Consider the following 19749-nt stretch of genomic DNA (forward strand, 5'->3'; position numbering starts at 1 on the left):
CAACTGATTCCCAGTCGGGATTCATCAGAATTCCAGTCGGGATTCAGCACAATCCCAGTCGGGACTCAGCACAATCCCAGTCGGGATTCAGCACAATCCCAGTCGGGATTCACCAGAATCCCAGTCGGGATTCACCAAAATCCCAGTCGGGATTCGACAGAATCCCATTCTGGAACTTACAGAATCCCATTCAGGAACCGACAGAATCCCATTCGGGATTCGACAGAATTCTAGTCAGGATTTGACAGAATCTAAGTCGGGATTCAGCAAAATCCCAGTCGGGATTCAACAGAATCAAAGTCGGGATTCAACAGAATCCCAGTCGGGATTCAACAGAATCCCAGTCGGGATTCACCAGAATCCCAGTCGGGATTCGACAGAATCCCATTCTGGAACCGACAGAATCCCATTCTGGAACCGATAGAATCCCATTCTGGAACCGACAGAATCCCATTCGGGATTCGACAGAATTCTAGTAAGGATTTGACAGAATCTAAGTCGGGATTCAGCAAAATCCCAGTCGGGATTCAACAGAATTCCAGTCGGTCTAGTGAACATAAGATCTAGTGAATAGTTTAATTTGAAATTTATCGCTTATTTCTGTAGTCTGCTCCCAAATAGTATGAAATATGTCGCATTAGCTAAGTATATTTAGTATAACTCTTTGGCTCATATATTTTTAGATATAAAAATTCACTTTCTAAGCAAAAACTATGTAAATTGACTCATTTGCCATGTAAACAACTTTTAAAATAAACGAGATTCACTTCGCTAACACGTGGGATTGGAATAACGGGTAAAACGATAAGGTCAATGAATAAAACTCATTCCATCGAAACAGAACCCTACCCAAATAATCTACTTAGAAACTCAACAGAACTCAACTAACGAACTTCCCCTATCCAGATTTCTTAAACGGTCGTCTCCCGGAAGATCATGGAGCTGCAGGCCGCTCCACCTACCGCCGCAGCCGTTTGATTCTGCTGGTAGAATACCGTATCCACGTCGTCCACTTCGACTCCACCATCATCCACACCGGTCGAATCTTCGTCGTCCACCGCCGCCGCCGCAGTCCGGATCGTCGTCTGCGATCGTCCGCAGCAGATCTCGTCCGACACGCTGCCACTTCCGCTGGAGTCCTGCGATTGCCTCGGGGTGATCTGGACGTAGTGCGTCTTGAGGATCAGTCCGCTTCCGCCCGTTGCACAGCGGGACGGTTCGTCGCTGATACGCGCGTTCAGGTCGTCGTATTCCTGAAGGCGGGCGCGGAGCTCGTCGGCGGAGATTTCCCGGTGGGTACCTGCCGTTGGAAAAGGGGATCATGAGAATATGGAATCGATTTTTCCAGTTTTTGGATTTTTGGATTACCTATGAATGAGGCTATTCTGTAATTAGATTATTGTAGGTGCACTGATCAACGCAACACTCTAACGAAGCATTATCAATTTCAACGAGTATGCAGGTATGAGAATGAATTGAACTCAAATACAAAAGCACGTGCACTTAAACAAGAACTGAAAAAGGTGATTAACTATGGCGGGATCGTTCAAATATGTACGCGCAGTATCTACAGGGACTAGGCTCCACAAGACCACTAACTTTTGAAGATTCAAAGTGTGCGAAGGTTTACGAAGGTTCGAAAAGATCCACAAAGGTTCTTCGCTCTTAAGGTGAAACATCTCGGAATCCAAAGATGGCCGGCACAATGGCCGACTTCTCCCCCTACTCACGTTTTTAAAGGCACAAAACTGGAGAAATTGTTGGCTAACGTTCCTGATCTTCTTATTTTAAGCTTTCTGCTAGTGCACAAAGCCAAAATAAAAAGTTCACTGTTGTTGGATGCTTTCTTCGCGAGATTTGTGCCTTTGAAGTTTCAGTGCAATCTTAAGAGTTGATTCCGAACTGTTTCACCTTAAATTAGAAGGAGCTCCTCTTCTTCCTAGCGTTACGTCTCAACTGGGACAGATCCTGCTTCTCAGCTTAGTGTTCTTATGAACACTTCCACAATTATTAAACGAAGATTCTCTATGCCCTGGGTAAGGTAGATGTATCACTAGTGGAGGTACTAAGGACGATTGAACTTCAATTAACCGGCTAAATTTAAGAAGCGCAATTAATGTACATGTTAATGTTGTAACGGAAAGTAACGACCATTAACTCAACAGGGGTATTCACTTAAAGCTGCGTAAATAGAGTGTTTTCGTAAATAGATTGATGAAATATTTCAAATGAAATGTTCCTGTTCTGACTCAGAGCAGAGACAGATCAGATACTAATAATCTAGTTACCTATCATAGTCTATCACAAGCGTCAGACATTTGAAAGATTGTAATTGTACAGTTAACTCTCCCTTACTCGATATTCCGTATCTCGATATCGAGTTAGAGAACCATGGACCGATGCACGAGTTCACTATTTGACGTTTGAGCGGTGCCGTGTTATTTACGTAACCATGCCAACGAGTGAATTCGGCACCGCTCAACCGCCAAATTAGTGAACTCGTGCATTGGTCCATGGACCAATGGATCAATGCACGAGTTCACTAATTTGACGTTTGAGCGGTGCCGAATTCACTGGTTTCCATGGCCACATAAATAACACGGCACCGCTAGAACGTCAAATAATGAACTCGTGCATTGGTCCATGCACGAGTTCACTAATTTGACGTTTGAGCAGTGCCGAATTCACTCGTTGCCATGGTCACGTAAATAACACGGCACCACTCAAACGTCAGATAGTGAACTCGTGCATCGGTCCATAGTAAAAGTTGGTTTTCATGGCTAACTCGATGGTCCCTTGGACCGCAGTTACATTGGTTTTGTGTTCTGTAACTCGATACCTCCCTAACTCGATGGTCCCTTCTATATTTTCTATATTTTCTGGATAGTTGTTGGTTTAGTCGAAGCCTCCCTGTTCCTTAAATGTGGGGAATGTTCCTAATTCACCGAAAATAAACAGACTCAATGTGACTGTCTTGTGGTTGGATTTTATATTTTACTGGTGGTCATTGTTTTTAGATCGTTATGAAGGTCAATGATCGCAAGCAAAAATATGATTTCATTTTGTAGGCAAGAAATGAAACCCAACTCAAACTTTCTTATGATCAAGTTATTTTATTAGACGGAAATCAATTGATTGGGGATTGGGAATTTTCTATTATATTTTATTATCACACGTACAAAAGGTTAAAAATGGGATATTGATATCGATTGGTAGCTTGAACGTAATCCAAAATGGCCAGTACATCTTGAATGGCTTGGAAAAATGGATGAGTTTTTTGATTGCTAAATCCACCACCGGCATCAGTTCGAGCACTAATCGCTCTCCGGCGACTTCCTCCTCGAAAAATATGGACAAACTAATTACAGCCTGAGAGAGAGGAGACAGCTGGCTTAGATTGCGAGCTCCCAAAAGTCAAGGGAACCTGTCATCAACTGTCACTGGAAAACCGCACATTCGAAGAGCAGAGCGTGAAAAACCGTCAAAATTTGGCCGAACTAAAACTGGATGTGATTGAAAATTCAGGTTGTTTACTTGTGCTCTCGCATATTAAATCGTTGATTGTTTGAATATAGTCGATTGGACTCAAATTGCTATTGACATTTTTTTAATTTTGATATCATTTCGATAACAAATAGGATGTGAAAATAGTTTCGACCAAGTTTGTGCTCTCCGAACCATTGTGCACAACCCAAACATGAGAAGAAGACATCAAAGAGGCCAAGAAAATATGCCAGTTGTCAGTGAGCTGTCTCCTCTCTCTCAGATTACAGCTATAACTCCAGTCGTCTCGAACGCCTCGTCAAATAAAATGGTCAAAATTCTTGGCTTGAGATTCTTTAGTAGGTAAGTTTTCTTAATCTACCGTTTTCGTGAATGGAAAGAGATTGTTATTTTATGATGACAGGATGATAAATGGCAACGACAAAAGCATTCTTGGATTGTTAAACTGCCAAACTGCAACAATTTGAAATGTTTCGTGCGCAGTTAACACATTTCAGTGAAAGATTTAAAATATTCAGTTTAGCACGATATACGCCAAGATTTACGCCGGTTAGTATTGCAATTTTAGGGAAAACTTTCCGTTTTACGGTTCAACGAAAAGCTACCGCAGCTGTCACATCACTGATTCGCACTGGTAAATCATCAGTAGGCTTCAATGATACCTTGGATACCGTCTTGATGATCGTTGTTTATTGCTATTTTTCATAGCGTTTTCTCTTTCAAGCATACTATGATTGAATTGTTTGCTTCAATGATGGAATGATTTCGAAGCCTGCGGTAGAACTTTGACAGCTGCGGTAGAACTCTGCGGCTACCGCAAACCGGAAAATTTTCTTAACAACCGTAATAAATCCCCCTAATGAAAAAAATGATTTCATCGCAGTAATCCACGTCATATAAGTGAAAAATAATACCTCCACACAGTATTATCCTTTAGTAACGGTGTATTTTTAATTTGTGTTCCTATTGTTGCGGTATCCGTCGTTTTCTTATGGGATCCTCCACTATAGGAACACTTTACCGTAACTATTGGTACAAGTAAGACAAGTTTTAGCAATTTTAGTGATTTTCTATCGGTTTTATAGCAATTTGAACACTCTTTTCAACTGTTCCGTGTATCAACAAGCCAATACGTCGAATGGCAGTGTCGGTTCTGCTGCAATGTAGGGGAATTCGGGGTAAAACCGACACCCTAAGCTTATTGATAAAATTTGTGTACTTTCGCTTGTTAAACGAACCTAAAATTGTTGTAGAATCACATATTGGTTATAAATCTATCAATCCTTGCAATCGCTGGATGATATATTAAGCTTATATAGTGATTTTAATCAAATTGAAATTTCATCATTTTTAGGTGAGACAATTAAGAGTGCGGGTAAGATCGACACCCTGTTGGGTAAAACCGACACTTCCATTTTGAGTAGAATTTATACGTTGTGAACATCACCATCACAATACATATTTAAAAGAATGCTTTAAACGTGACTTTCGACATTCATGACCCCTTACTCCAAAGGATTAATCACATATTACGTAAATTATTGAGGAGAGGCCAAAGATCCACTAAATATATGTGGAATTTTCAAATGTCCCATGCTAAGGTTACAAAGTTGGGGTGAATACACATGGATATTACTAATTTGTGTTCATGGAATGTTTACGAAGATGAAGTTGTAGCGAATGATTGGTTTTGAAAATAAATACTGTTTTATTTTAACAAAACAGAAAAGTGTTATTATTTCTAGATGATAAAAACTGTCGAACCTCATATTTTGTAAATAAATAATAAGATTAATTTATGTGAAAATATTTCAAATTCTATTAATTCTTCAATATAAAATGAGACAAATTTCTTCAAGCTTCATCAAATTAGTTGAAACGTGATAACATAGAAATATTTTTTTAATACTTAATGATAGCTTGTGGCAAGTCATAAAGTGTCATATTTTACATGTTAACAAATTCGCCATCCATGAACTTCACTGTAATTCGAAAATAAAGACTCACATAAACTACAGAGATAGTCTTCCGATTAGAAAGATTCCCTGAAGTTAGATTATGAAGCAAAGAAAGGTGTCGATTTTACCCCAAATGAAAGTGTCGATCTTACCCCGAGTGTACATTTATTTTTCAATAGCATTTTCATCTGTCGAAAAACCAAAAATTAATTTCTCCTTCATGTTGTATCAACGTAATAATAGTAAATGATGATGTAGACGCAGAACAAAAAATGACATAAAAATTTCACATACGAAATAGTTTAAGAATAACAGGGAAATATTGCAACTGCTGTTGCTTCTATGTTATCCAATATGGTTTTGTTATTTATTTTGGCAGTTTATTGGTAGCGTCAGTTGTAATGTCATTCGAAACACAACATTTCACAAGTTAAGATAGAAAGTGGTGGAAATTGCATGAAAATCTGCTCAAAACATGAAAAATCAAAGGGTGTCGAGCTTACCCACAGTGTCGGTTTTACCCTGATTTCCCCTAATAAAATCAGTGAAAACGGCACTACCGCAACTATAGGAACACCCACAACTAAGGGAACACTTATCCTAGTCAAAAAATTTACGTTTCGCGAAAAGATCCTCGATCGGCGGAATTCAAATGGGCCCCATCAGAGTGAATACTTGAATACTCGCATAATCTGGGATAACGCCCTAAAAGCCATTGGTAACCAGGTGTGTAGCTCGTTGTTTCTGAGCAAACGAAAGAATAAGCATCCAAACCATCACCACTGGCAGGTAGATAATGATCCTTTCTTCACCATAGCGCTGTTAAAAAACGTGTAACTCCATTTAAATGCTCAGAAACAACGAGCTACACACATGGTTACCAATGGCTTTTAGGGCGAGATCATAAGTTTTGCGAGAATAGGTAGAATAGGCCTTTTCACATGACGTTTCAAATCAGCTGATCCGGAAGCTTTTTGACAGTTCTTCTATGAAAATGACAGGTCCGTGTTAGCACGGGTCCTCCACCGATGTAAACAAATGCATAGACGGACCTGTCACATGAAAAGGCCTATATCACGGAGAAAAAAATATGGTAAACACAACCAAATTTTAGTTATTTTCAAACTAAAGTTTAGGTTAAATTTTGCACAAACAAAATTTTAGTTTGATTCAACCTTGTATGGTGGTTAAATGAAACTAAAATTTTAATTGTTTTTTTTTCACAGCTTTACATTTGAATTCAACAAAAACTTGTTCAAAACTAAATAAATATTAATTGTTCATTTTGACATTTGTAGAAACAACCAACGCTTTAGGTTGTTTCAAACAAAGCAAATTAGTTTGAAGTTACCACTTTTGAGTTTGTTGCAAACAAATTTCTTGTTTGAAATAAACAGATGGGGATTTTTTTTATTACCGTACGGGTTTGGGCCGAAGGGTCTCAGATTTTCATGAAACTTTTTCCACAGGCAGGGCTCATGGATATATGAATAAAAAGAATTGAGAAAAATTCAGGGTCGCCTATTTTTCCGGAAAACTCAGGTGGAAATTTTTTGTTTTCCCTTGACACTACTTACTTTGAAAAATCATAACTCAAGAACGAAACATTGTAGAAACAAAGTTTTTATATGAAAATTTAAGCAAATTTTCTCAGAAATCCAAAAAAAATATGAACTGGAAAAAGTTTTCCACAAAATTTTCCACCGTTGGGGAAATTCATAAAGAAAAGCTGGAAAATCTATACTCGCGGAAATTTTTTAATAAAATATTTTTAAGAAAGAAACTTTATAAACTTCAATTCTGGTAACATTTAGGATGTACTTTTCTTTAGTTCCTGATCTATGGTCAATTTTGTAAAAAATGCAAAGATTTGTCATACATGCCTTTTCGTTTAAAAATCATGATTCAAGACTCATCATGACTTGTCGAACCGGGTTCAAATTATCTCAAAAATATGAAATTTTTGAAATGGAATCAGTTTCCCAGGACATTTTTCACTGTTTATGAAAACAAATAATGAAAACCCGATTAGCTATTCCAGCTTTCAAACAAAGTATATTTGAAAAGAGCGATCAATAAGATCCAATCCTACAATATTTTTCAATACGCTCATTTTTCGTTCTTAAAACATGATCAAATATTGTTAGGATGAGCTGTTTGAACCATATATTTACAAATTTATAAGTTCATAAACAAAATTTCTTAAGAACGAAACTACATAGAAACAAAGTTTTCTTCAATCAGAATGTAGGCAATTTTTTCCTGTTAGGTAACTACAAAATTGACAGTTAAATAAATGGGTAGACAATATGACAAATAGGTATTTACCAATTCAAGTTTAAAGCGTTGAAATGGCTTGAGAATCATAAGTTTACCAAAAACTAACAAAGAGCAGTGAGAAAGTGCAAGTGAGTTGTCTATCAGCTGTATATTCCTCGTTATTATTTTTTGTAAAGTGAAAAAAGTTTTCCCGAAGCTGTTGAAATGGACAAAGTTTAATGTTACGAATACAATTCTTTATGCTGTAACCCCTTTGGACTGGACGGCCACAAATCAGTAAGGACAAATCTACGATCGATCAGCCAAGGCCTCATCAGTAAGGTTCATTCGAATGGAGTTCGGTGGATTACGGAAAAGATGAAAATTTGCGTGAAGTGCTCCATTACCGGTGACCAGAAGGCTCTCGTAACGGATCTTCCAGAAGCAATGGCGTTTGAGGAACAAGTTTCACCACTATCTTCGTTGGCGTCGCCAAAGGAAACTCCTTCCTCGGGTGAGTCAGTTGGTTCTATAAATAATGTACAAAAAATACAAGAGCTTGCTAAATTCTTGGAAATTTCTTTTCAAGTAAAATCTTCACGTTTGGATGCTTCTAGTAGTAACTATCGCAATGCTTCTATGGACGAAATGTTCAATCAAATTTTGAGTAAAATAAAGACTTGGTTTCCGCCTAATATTGTCGATGTTACAGAGGATTTGAATTCCGTTTTATTAAATTTGAACTCAGCTGTTACAAAAGCCGAACCTGACAAGCAAATTGAACTTCTAAAATTACTTCCTAGGAATAGGTCATATGCCAAAGTTAAAGCTCATTTTGACGTGTCTCAACACGTTATAACTGAATCAAAAAAATACAATTTAGGGATTCAACCACTTTCAAAAGTAGGACGACCCTCGCATGGATCAGATGTCCAAGACATAGTTTCAAATTTTTACCTAAGGGATGATATCAGTCGGCCATTTCCTGGCTTGAAAGATACCATATCTATTAAGTTACCCAATGGAGTGCGCCAAAATGTTCAAAAACGCCTTTTGCTTGACCCTTTGGATACTTTATATAAACAATATTTGGAAACCTGTAAGAGTGAACAGGAATCTGTCTCATTCACATCGTTCTGGAAACTTAAACCAAAACGATGTGTTTATACAAAGGATTCATCGGCCATGAAAGTTTGTGTTTGCATGATACATGAGAATATGAAATTCATGGTTGATGCATTGAAAAAAACTAATTGCTTTGAAGTTCATAATACAGAAAAAAAACTTAACACCTTTTTGACTAGTCAAATGATATGTCCAGATAGTACAGATGATTGTTACTTGAGGTCCTGTGAGGATTGTAAATTAAAGAAATTAGATTTTGTTGCCAATCGCTTAGATGAAAACAACGTTGAAGAAGTTAAGTATTGTTTTTGGATTATTTCTCCTCGTTGTGAAATTATCAACAAAGAGGAAAATGTAAATGATTTTATAGAAAACTTGAAAAATCTCACAGAGAAGTTTCTTGTGCATCAATTCAAAGTAGATAAACAAAATAAATTTAAAAGAGCTAAAAAGGAATCACTAGTTGAAAACAAAGAAATAATGTGCCAGATGGATTTCGCGGAAAATTATTCGTGCGTGATACAAGATTCCATTCAAAGCCATTACTTTGTACGACCTCAAGTAACAATACATCCATTTGTAATTTAATACAAAGACAAATCTTCGATCAAAGTCTTAAATTTTGTTGTAATTGCTGACATAAAAAAGCATAACACGACATCAGTTTATGCTTTTCAAACAAAACTAATTTCAAGATTGAAAAATAAATTTCCTGAGCTTGAAAAAATCATTTATCTTTCTGATGGTTGTGGAGAGCAGTACAAAAATAAATAAAATTTCAAAAATGTATGCAACCATGAAAATGATTTTAAAATTAGAGCAGAATGGCACTTTTTCCCAACCTCACATGGAAAAGGTCCATGTGATGGTATCGGTGGCAATATTAAGCGAATGGCTAGAGATGCTAGTATTAGAAAGTCAGCGGAAATTAATAACGCCAAACAATTTTTTGACTGGGCTGTGTCGCAAAAGGTGAAAGACCAATTTAAAAAAGATTGGGAATTCATCTATGCAACTGAAAATGACTATTCAGAGGCTGAAAAATTACTTCAGGAGAGATTTTCTAACCTTGTTCCAATTCCTGGAACAAAAAATATCATTCATTTATTCCAAAAGACGAACGAAGCATTTTTGCGAGTGAATTCTCAGATGCACATGAAAACCAAGAAAATACAGCATGCTTTGTTCTTCATACTACAAAGAAACGAAAATCTTCTGGTGGTAGCAACCAAAGGCAATCTTCCCGGTTGAAAAAATAGATAGTTTTAATATAAAATGTAAGTTATGTACTGAATAATTGAATAAATAAAATTAAAGAAAAATATAAAAAGAATCTTATTTGTTCCATAGAAAAGAAAGAATCCCTTGGAATGGAAAAAACAGTTTTTTCAGCTTTGCTTAACGGTGTAATGTTTCTTGAAAAATATAATCCAATCCGACTTATACTTCATTAAAACCAATCCCATATCGTTTCATTCAGATCTTTTAGAAAATTTGCAATTGCTTTGATAAAAAAACCTTGTTTTTCTGATGCTTCGATTGAAATATGGGTTTTCAAAGAAAAGGCTAATATGGTCATTTTTCACAAAATTGACCATAACTCAGGAACAAAAAAAAGTACATCCTAAAAGTTACTAGAATTGAAGTTTATAAAGTTTCCTTCTCAAAAATATTTTAATAAAAATTTTCCGCGAGTTCAAGCATAGATTTTCCAGCTTTTCTTTACGAATTTCCCCAACGGTGGAAAATTTTGTGGAAAACTTTTTCCAGTTCATATTTTTTTTATTTCTGAGAAAATTTGCTTAAATTTTCATATAAAAACTTTGTTTCTACAATGTTTCGTTCTTGAGTTATGATTATTCAAAGAAAAGTCTTATATGGTACATCTGGACATTTTTCACAAAATTGGCCATAACTCAAAAACGAAAAAAAAGTGCATTCCAAAAATTTCAGTGATTAAAGCTTATAAAATTACCTTCTCGAAAATATTTTTTTGAAATTTTTCCACGAGTTCGGGCATAGTTTTTCCGGCTTTTCTTTACAAATTTTCCCAACGGTGGAAAATTTTGTGGAAAACTTTTTCCAGTTCATATTTTTTTTGGATTTTTGAGAAAATTTGCTTAAATTTTCATATTAAAACTTTGTTTCTACGATGCTTCGTTCTTGAGTTATGATTTTTCAAAGGGAAAACAAAAAATTTCCACCTGAGTTTTCCGGAAAAATAGGCGACCCTGACATTTTCTCAATTTTATTTATTCATATATCCATGAGCCCTGCCTGTGGAAAAAGTTTCATGAAAATCTGAGACCCTTCGGCCCAACTTGTACGATAATAAAAAAAAAATCCCCACTTCAGTAGGCGGAAATATCTCGCTTCCTGTACACAACAGAAGCGTGGTGGTTTTGACGGTGGCGAATCGCGCGACGTCTGGAAGGTCTTGTCTTGAAGTCTTGAAAACTTCCATCTTGACAACTTCCATCATTAACAGATAGAGCTGACTCCCATCTACTTAGAAGAGATGTAAAATAATGAGAATTACTCAAGATAGACGAAAGAAGCTTCGGTTCATAAAAGTGTTTTTACCTTTTTGACATATGTCTTAAGAGGAAAATAACCATCATTGTTTTCCAAATTTTCAAAACCAGTTTTTTTGCTCAAAATTTATGCGATGTTCAAGAAAATTTATCATTGCACTACACTTGCTATCTGAATTGCGATGATAGATTTTTATAAGGAATTCTTTAAATTTGAACGAATAAACTGGTTTTTCATTTTTGATGATTGCTGATGATTGAATGATGGATTCTTGAGCCTTAAAGAAGGATTGTTTACATAAACCTCATTCCTTTTTGCGACAAAACTGCATCCTTAGTCAGTAGCGTTAACAAATGTCTCAAAAGGGTTTTCCAGAAATTTGTAATTGCTTCTCCGGGGTTTCCAGGAGTTCGCAGGAGCTATTAAGAGGTTTCAGAGTCTCCCAGTGGCTCCTTAAACGTTTCCAGGAGTTTTCAAATTGTACTTTTAAGACTTAGTTATTCGTGGTGCACTTTCAAGGCTTTATTGAGGAGTTTGCCGGGTGTTTTAAGGAATTATCATGGGTTTTGCAGATATTTTTTGAAGCTAAGAGTTAAGATGCTTGAGTGATTCGAAAAAAAATCAAAAATTCATAATTAATAACAAAGGCTTTTTTACGGAAAACAAACATTGTTTTTGTAAGGATTTAGTTGACTAATATCAGTAAAACCTAGACATTTTTTCTTTCTTTAGGTAGATCTGCTTTGATGACTAGTGATAGGAAATGTAGCAACCAATTTTGAACAATGTAATCAACCTTAGGTAGTTTGGGGAATATTAGACATGCCTAGCGTGCAAATTCAAGCGTAAAAAGTCAAAAGACAAATGTTTTAAATGCATAAAAGCAATCGAGGGTACAATGATTTCGAAAAGACAATACTCAAAGCATAAAGTTTTGTCCTTAATGATTCATTACGTCAAGCTTCGAGGACATCGAAAGTGGACTCGTTCTTGGAGTTTAAACAATACAAAGGCGGCAGAAACGAACCAAACTCGGGAAACATATAAGCAAACAAATAAAACAAACAACTAATAAAAATAAACCAATTTTAATTTCTTGCTTTGTAGTTTTTCTTTGAGAAAAACGTGATACCACAAACAATAATTCCTAATCGTATAAGTACAATCAGAGCAACACACATAACATAAATAACTATATGTATATAAATCTACAGAAACGCGCTCCTCGTTGATCGAGGACTTTCAATCTGACTACGAAATTGCACAACAGTCCCACCGCCGGCAGCAGTCCACCAGTTTCCGATCCCCGCCCCGTTCGGCATCAAGCAGGTGCCGCCGTGGTTGACCATCGCCCCCGACAAAAATCACCTCCTCCACCTTTCCCCCGAGACTAGATTTTCCCGCCGATTGGTCCTCGTCGTCCAGCGGTTGGAGTTCCTCACCTAGTGTGGAGTTGGCTGCCGCTGCCGCGGCCAACGCCTTCGTCTCCTGGTAGGTTTTCCGCCGGTCTGAGATTCGTTTGAGCTTTTCGAGGCGAGATTTGAGCTGTCGAGGTGAAACGCCTCCGCTTATGGAGGTGTTCTTCTTCGAGGAGGAGTTGGTTATGGATACGTTCGGTTGCGTAGTCTCGTTTAGAGGTTGCTTGAGGCTGTCGGTCGTGTCCAGGTCCTGGTCCAGGTCCAGTTCGGCGGATTGAGATTCATCGAACTCGGGTTTGGTATCGGCGCTTTCCGGCGCTGGCGAATGAGATTCTACACTTTCTGGAGTGTAAGGTTCGAATTGACGGTTGGCACCGCCTGCCGTCGAAGTGATTCCTCCGGCCGTGGTTGTGTACGTGTTCAGGTAATGCGTATCGATGCGATTGACGATGATGTCGTTGGCCAGCATAAGTCGTCGCGAGATAAGCGTCTTCCGGTGTTCCATCGGTTGATGCTTGATGATGTTCCGACAGTTGGGGCATATTTGTGGATTGGTCACTCCGCCACCTCCACCGGTGTCCACTTGGGATTGATCGAGACAGCTTATCGAGCCCGCTCGACTCCTTCTGCATTCGCCTCCCACCAAGCTGAAACTACTGCTATACAAGGAACACATGCACACGTTGGAATTGCTATCCGTATCGAACACGCTGATCCTCACTGGAGGTCGCGCTTTAACGAGATGAGTTCCATCCAGAGGCATCTTTTTGGCTGGGGTGCTATCAACGGAACCGGCGCCATCTGCACACGTACCGGCCGGAAATTCCAACTCCGACAGGATTCGATCGAACGTGGACTGAATGCGATCGAAACAGGTCAAACAGTGATGATGGTTAGCAAGTGGTAAGGAGCTTGTAAGGGTGCTCAGAGCAGCAGTGCTGGTTAGGGCTGTGGAAGGAGGATGGTTGTTATCGGGGGGATGTGCCGCCGCCGTCAAGACAGAGGGGAAACCGATGCTGTTGCTGGTTAGGCTAGTGGTGGTGGCGTCGTTCACAATGCTATTATTGCTAATAAGTTTGCTAACTAAAATACTACTGCAGCTATTGTTGTTACTATGATTAACATTAAGATTAACATTAACGGCACTATTGCTACTATTGGGATTGTGTTCAACACGTCTAGGCGCATGCGTATCACAGGAACAGTAATTTAAAATACCTTGAGTCGTTTTGATTCGTACGTTGAGGAACACCGGCTGAAAGAGAGAATGAACGGTAATTAGAAGAATACGCTTCCACTGATGAGATCGGACCACTAAGTTACACGTAGTTTTTCAAGATGTGCAAAATTATGCTTGTTTGAGAGCTCTTGTCGAGGAGTACGTGTTGGCATTGAATAAGGCCCACGAACCCCGTCTGCTACTCAATCGGAACTTTTTTTACTACTACATCTCCGTCATCGAACACGAAGCCTTATACCAATTTCACGGTTTCTACTTAAACACGATTCCAGCTTTAATCGGCTGCAAATCGTGTTACTTACGAAGCTTTCCTTATCCGATCGAAGGTTTCGTTAAGTTTTCACTCTCTTCTATCTTTACACGCTGGTTCACATCGATTTAGATCGAAGTGATTCAATTAACACGTTCAACTTGCTTCTAGTACACGCACAATGTGTTTAACCCTTTTATTAATTCTTCCTACCATTAATGCAAATTTGGGATTGCTGTGAATTATGAACTTTTATAATAAGTATTGTTGTGGTGAAGATGCATCGAAGCCAATCCTCGAATTTTCAACAGCACAAATCTAGAGAACCTAATAACCGTTCGCGCTGAAAATTTGATCGATAGGCCACCACCAGCGAGAGACCAGTGAATTATTTTTTTAGCAGAAACGGTTGTCTGGTTCTCTAGATGTGTGCTGTTGAAAATTCGAGGTATGACTTCGATGCAGATACACCTTAAACACATGAAATATGAATTTAGTGGCAAATTAGGCAAATAAATTGCCATACAAGCTGCCAAACTTGCATGCAAGTTGACTGAAATAGTCAAATTTTGAATTTTCGACAGCCAATATCTTAAAAACTAGACGGGCTATGATATTTTGAAAAACGGCAATGGATTCAGCAACTTTTAATTAAGTAAATAGCGATATTTTTATGCTTGAGACAAAAACGTGTTCCACAGTGTTATTCATCCGCTATATGGTGCTGGAAACAAATTTTCTCCAACCTCCTGTATCTAATGATCCTGAACAGCTAACAGCAAAAAAATTTGGTGTTTTTACCAAACAGTTTAAAGCTACAATATCTGTCTGATAGTGGTAAACTTGACCCAAATTTTGTTAGTGGCATCTAGTGACATTTTCAGAGAATTTTTCTATTTCAAGAACATGATGAGCAAGAAGGTTGATTAGTTTTTTCTGCAAATTAGATGGTAGATACCTGATAGGGATCAAGTTGGTTTAAATTTTGTTTGTTTAGCGGCGCTGCCGTACTTTTACAGAATATTACTATCAGTTGGACATGGTCCTCACAATCTCTCGGGTCACCCGGTGGTCTCGAATGTGTCACTATTGTGGAACATTCACTTTGAGTCTACTATCACCCCATTCATGACAAGAATGAGCTGTCGCATGATAGATTGTGGTGTATAAAATCGTGATGTGCCCAATGGCAACGTTTCCACAGGGCACCTGGCGGAGTCAAGAGTGGCCAAATAAATCCACGACTTATTTTCAATCTATTACAGGATAATGGAGCATTGGAGAAATTCCGGGGAATGGCCATGTCTTGGTTGCTTCTGTACAACCTTAATGGTCATCTTGGCTTCGGAAATACTTCTGCTTTTTCCATGTGCAGCAACTTTTTGAAGTTTTTCTGACATGCTTGCTGAAATCACTCCATAATTTTACTGATTACTGAATATGGATTATAACCGGTATCCGATGGCCATAGTTTAGTACTGGAGGTACATCCACGGAGATGAACTATGGGCCTTAGTTCATCTCCGTGGATGTACCACCAGTATGAAAACAGCACTTCCTGGGATCACATAACACTTTCTTCCAGGGATTCCATCAGAGGATGTTCTAGGAATTTCAGCACGAATTCCTTCTGGGATTCTACCAAGATTTTTTCCACAGATTCCATCAGAAATTACACTAGAATTTTATTTTGCAGGGATTCCATCAGAAATTTTTCCAGGTATTAGAAGTAATTCTAAAGATTTCATTAGAATTGCCTTCCGAAGGTTCATCAGAAATTCATGTAGGGATTGTTGCCGCAAGTCTATCGCACCAGTACCGAAAGGGTGAAGACCAATAGCGGATGGTGTCATAACACCTGTCATCGAGAAATCCATTGTTCGGCTGTCACTCATCAGCTCTTCTGGTCAACGGGATTAAAGTGTGATTGAGAAGGTGGCATGCAAGTGATCCCCTATTGTGAGCAGGAAATTTATTAAATAATATTCGTTTATTTATACCTTCATCAAACTAAAAGTATTAAAATTGAATTCAATCATCTCTTCACTAATAATTAGATTTTATATTTAACTGTTGATAGGTTTGAAGAGATATATGCGGAAATTTGTTATACCCTAACCCTATTCGTGAACTTAAAAGCACTAAATTGTAAGTTACCCTTTGAAATCTATAACTGCTATGATCCTTAATATTATGATTATTTATAGCTTTGAAGCTGAATAAAATATAGCTGTCGAACCTTAGTGCAAGGGTTTTTATTACCGCAACAGGGATTAAACCAGATATTCCTACAGGGATTGCATCGGGGGTTTCCCTGTGGTTTCATCAGGAGCTCCAGTAGGGTTTCCATCAGAAGTTCTCCCAGAGATTCCACTAGGAGTTCTTATAATGATTCCATAGGGAGTTCCTGTGGGGATTCTACTAGAAGTTTCTCCAAAAAATCAATCAAGAGTTCCTTTAGGGATTCCATCAGTAATTGCTCCACAGATGTTACCAAAAGTTTCTCATTGAATCCATCAGAAATGCCTCCAGAGATTCCATCATAGGATTCAACTAGGAATTCCTCCTAAGAACGCGTTTATAGTTATTCACAATTTCTTTGTCAGCTCGAAGGTTGAAGTGTGCTCTTAGGTACAGTCAACTCTCCCTTACTCGACCTCCGTATCTCAATATCTAGTTAGAGAACCTTAGTAAAATTTGGTGTTCATTTACTACCTTTGCACTGTTTTAGTATTCTGTAACACGATATCTTCCTAACTCGATAATCCCTTCATTATCGAATTTTGAAGAGATGATTGTACACTAGAGTGATGCAAATTTTGAAATATTTGCTCCCCTATGCTCAAACGATGTCAATAATGGTAATTAGCATCCTCCCAAAGTTTTAAGTGATTCGGAAGAAATTTGACTGTGCACACGCCATTTGAAGTTTATATGGCGATTACTATGGAAAACGCCAACCTTCTGTGTTTAGCACTCTATCTCTTCGTCATAGTATTTTATGGAAAAGTGAACAAACTTTTCTCATGCGAAATCCTTTCAGCTACAACTTTGCCGAAGACCATATTTTGATTGGACGTCAGGAAAAATTGTTATTCATCATCATTAAGTGGGTTTGCATTTTACATGCTTCACCAACTGTTCGGCAGGCAACATTGGTGCTCCTGGCGGGAAGAATAGATCAAAGTAATCCAGGCTACTATGTTCTACAGCAAAAAAGCAGTGTTGCTCTGAAAGTAATTCAATGATCTTCTCAGCATGATTTAGACTTTGCTATCAATAATAATAAATTATCCTTACATCCTATCAAAATATGGTCTTCGGCAAAGTTGTAGCTGGGAAGATTTCGCATGAGAAGGGTTTGTTCACTTTTTTCATAAAATATTACGACGAAGGGATAAAGGGCTGAACACAAAAGATTTGCATTTCCCATAGTAAATGGCGTGTGCACAATCAAATTTCTTCCAAACCACTTCAAATTTTGGGAGAATGATTTTCACCATAATTGACATCGTTTAAGCATAGGGGAGCAAAAACTTCAATATTTGCTTCAGTCTATTGTACACCATATCTTGTGGCTGCTTCTCGTGCGCTCATTTGATTTAAAAGATGATGTTTACAGCACTTTATAAGGACTCCGACGACCGAAAGTTTTGTTGTTTATGCTTTTTTTGTTGCTGTTTGTTTTTTGTAAGAAAAAGAGAATTATAAATTAGATCCCAGTTATCAGGTCAATATTTTCACTGTCCGGTCATAGAGGACAAGAGGTGTCCGGCCATTTAGGACTTGCAATGGTTTACAAAAAAGGTTGCTTTTCATTGAAATTCTACATTTTCTGATAAATTTTGCATTGTGATTGATGCAAAACTTACTGAAGTCAACGTACGGAGACAATTCAGCTTAAATTATTAGAAACATTTGTGGCCACACTTGTATGAAATTTTACCGTTTCACATTTTTTTGGTAGATTGTATCGGTTTGAAACATTTAACAGCTACTGTTTGTTTACGTTTGAACATGGAAACGTCATAGTTTGTATACACTGCAAAAATGTGTTTTGGTATAATCCTGGAATACTAAAATCTTAATATCATTATTCGTTTTTGGGAAATTCAAACTGTCCGGCCATAGAGGACTTCCCCCTATTTTGGATGAAATAAAAGTACAAATTCAAAAATACAATGTGTTTTCCATGAAAGGAAAAGATAATGTAAGATTATATGGTAATTATAACAAATCACATTACATGTATGACTTTCTTATTCTGGTGAACTTACTTAACAAAAATCAAAACTTAGCTTGGATAATTACCGTTTTGCAAGGGATTTTTCAAATTCTCTATATCACTTGTGAATGGTTAAAAATTAACTCATAACAATCATCAAAACTGTTCTAAAGAAACGATTAAAGATCATTGAAGGTATTGTAGAAGATCATACAAAAAGTTAATTACTCAAAATTATTGATTTAAGTTTAGATGTACTTTCAAATTTGCTTTTTCAGTCTAGGATTATAAAACAGGCTAATGTTGAAAAGAAAAGCGTGACAACTTTGCAACTTGACAAATAAAAATATATGTTGCGTACTAGGTAAATTTGTCTTTTTATGAATTTTTAATTACTCGTTTATTTTCTTTTTTATGATGGTTTTCTATTTTATCAAAAAAGCTTGATAGTGCGGAAAAATGTCATTGAAATTAAGTGCTTTTCATCAAATTCTAAGTACATTTCGGGAATCCCGGGATTCCCGGGACGTCAGAACTAAAATCCCGAGAAACGGGAAATCCCGAAATTTGTCAAATCCCGGGATATTTTGTCCCGGGATGGACACTCTAGGCTGGACGAATTACTGGTAAATCGACATTGGAACTCTTGGAGGAATTGTTGTAGGGCTGCCAAGAGAAATTCCTTAACGAATTTCTATAAAAACTGAGGAATAAGCCTTTGAGGGTTTTCTTGTACGAGTCTTTGAAAGAACTATCGGTGGAAACATTGATCCCTGGGAGACTTTTGAGAGAAATATCTGTGAGGATTATTGAAAGTAGTTATATTAAATGAACATCTTCCAGACTTGCATTAAAATAGTGACCAAGTTTCATTAGATGATTCCCAACAAACATTTCAGCGGAATAAGACTCCAACAAACCAATGTTAAGCATATTTCAGATGAATAAACTGTTATTCAAATACTAATGTTTCTTGTGATGTTCTTGTCCGTCTTCGATTATAGCCATTATTGGTTTTGCTGGTCTTCTCAGTTTGATAATTTAAAAAAAAGGTTTTGCTTAATTCTTTGCGCGACCCTTCATGTAGGGGAAGGGGTGGTAAAATGAACACCTTAAGGAAATCATCTTGTTTCTGATAGAAAAACGAGGAATTTGTATAGTTCAACCGCACAACATCAAAAATAGGGATATAATATATAGTAGCTGCATGGATCCAGACTAAAATAGCTAAATTT

At 37.4% G+C, this 19749-nt stretch overlaps 1 protein-coding gene across 3 annotated transcripts in view; it reads right to left on the bottom strand.

The window, feature by feature from the left end:
• Positions 1-628: 628 nt before the first annotated feature.
• LOC5563948 (type I inositol 1,4,5-trisphosphate 5-phosphatase) overlaps positions 629-19749 on the bottom strand; it is a 141450-nt gene continuing 122329 nt past the window's right edge. For 2 of the 3 annotated variants that reach the window (XM_021839651.1, XM_021839657.1), the window contains exon 9: positions 12451-14054. In XM_021839651.1, the coding sequence (XP_021695343.1) occupies positions 12633-14054 (1422 nt within the window). In that variant the 3' untranslated portion in view covers positions 12451-12632. Of the gene's footprint in view, positions 1301-12450; positions 14055-19749 lie in introns of those variants that run through there. The other variant, XM_021839664.1, reaches the window with a different exon arrangement.

The sequence above is a fragment of the Aedes aegypti genome, chromosome 1 (assembly GCF_002204515.2).
Source record: "Aedes aegypti strain LVP_AGWG chromosome 1, AaegL5.0 Primary Assembly, whole genome shotgun sequence".
Classification (NCBI taxonomy): domain Eukaryota; kingdom Metazoa; phylum Arthropoda; class Insecta; order Diptera; family Culicidae; genus Aedes; species Aedes aegypti.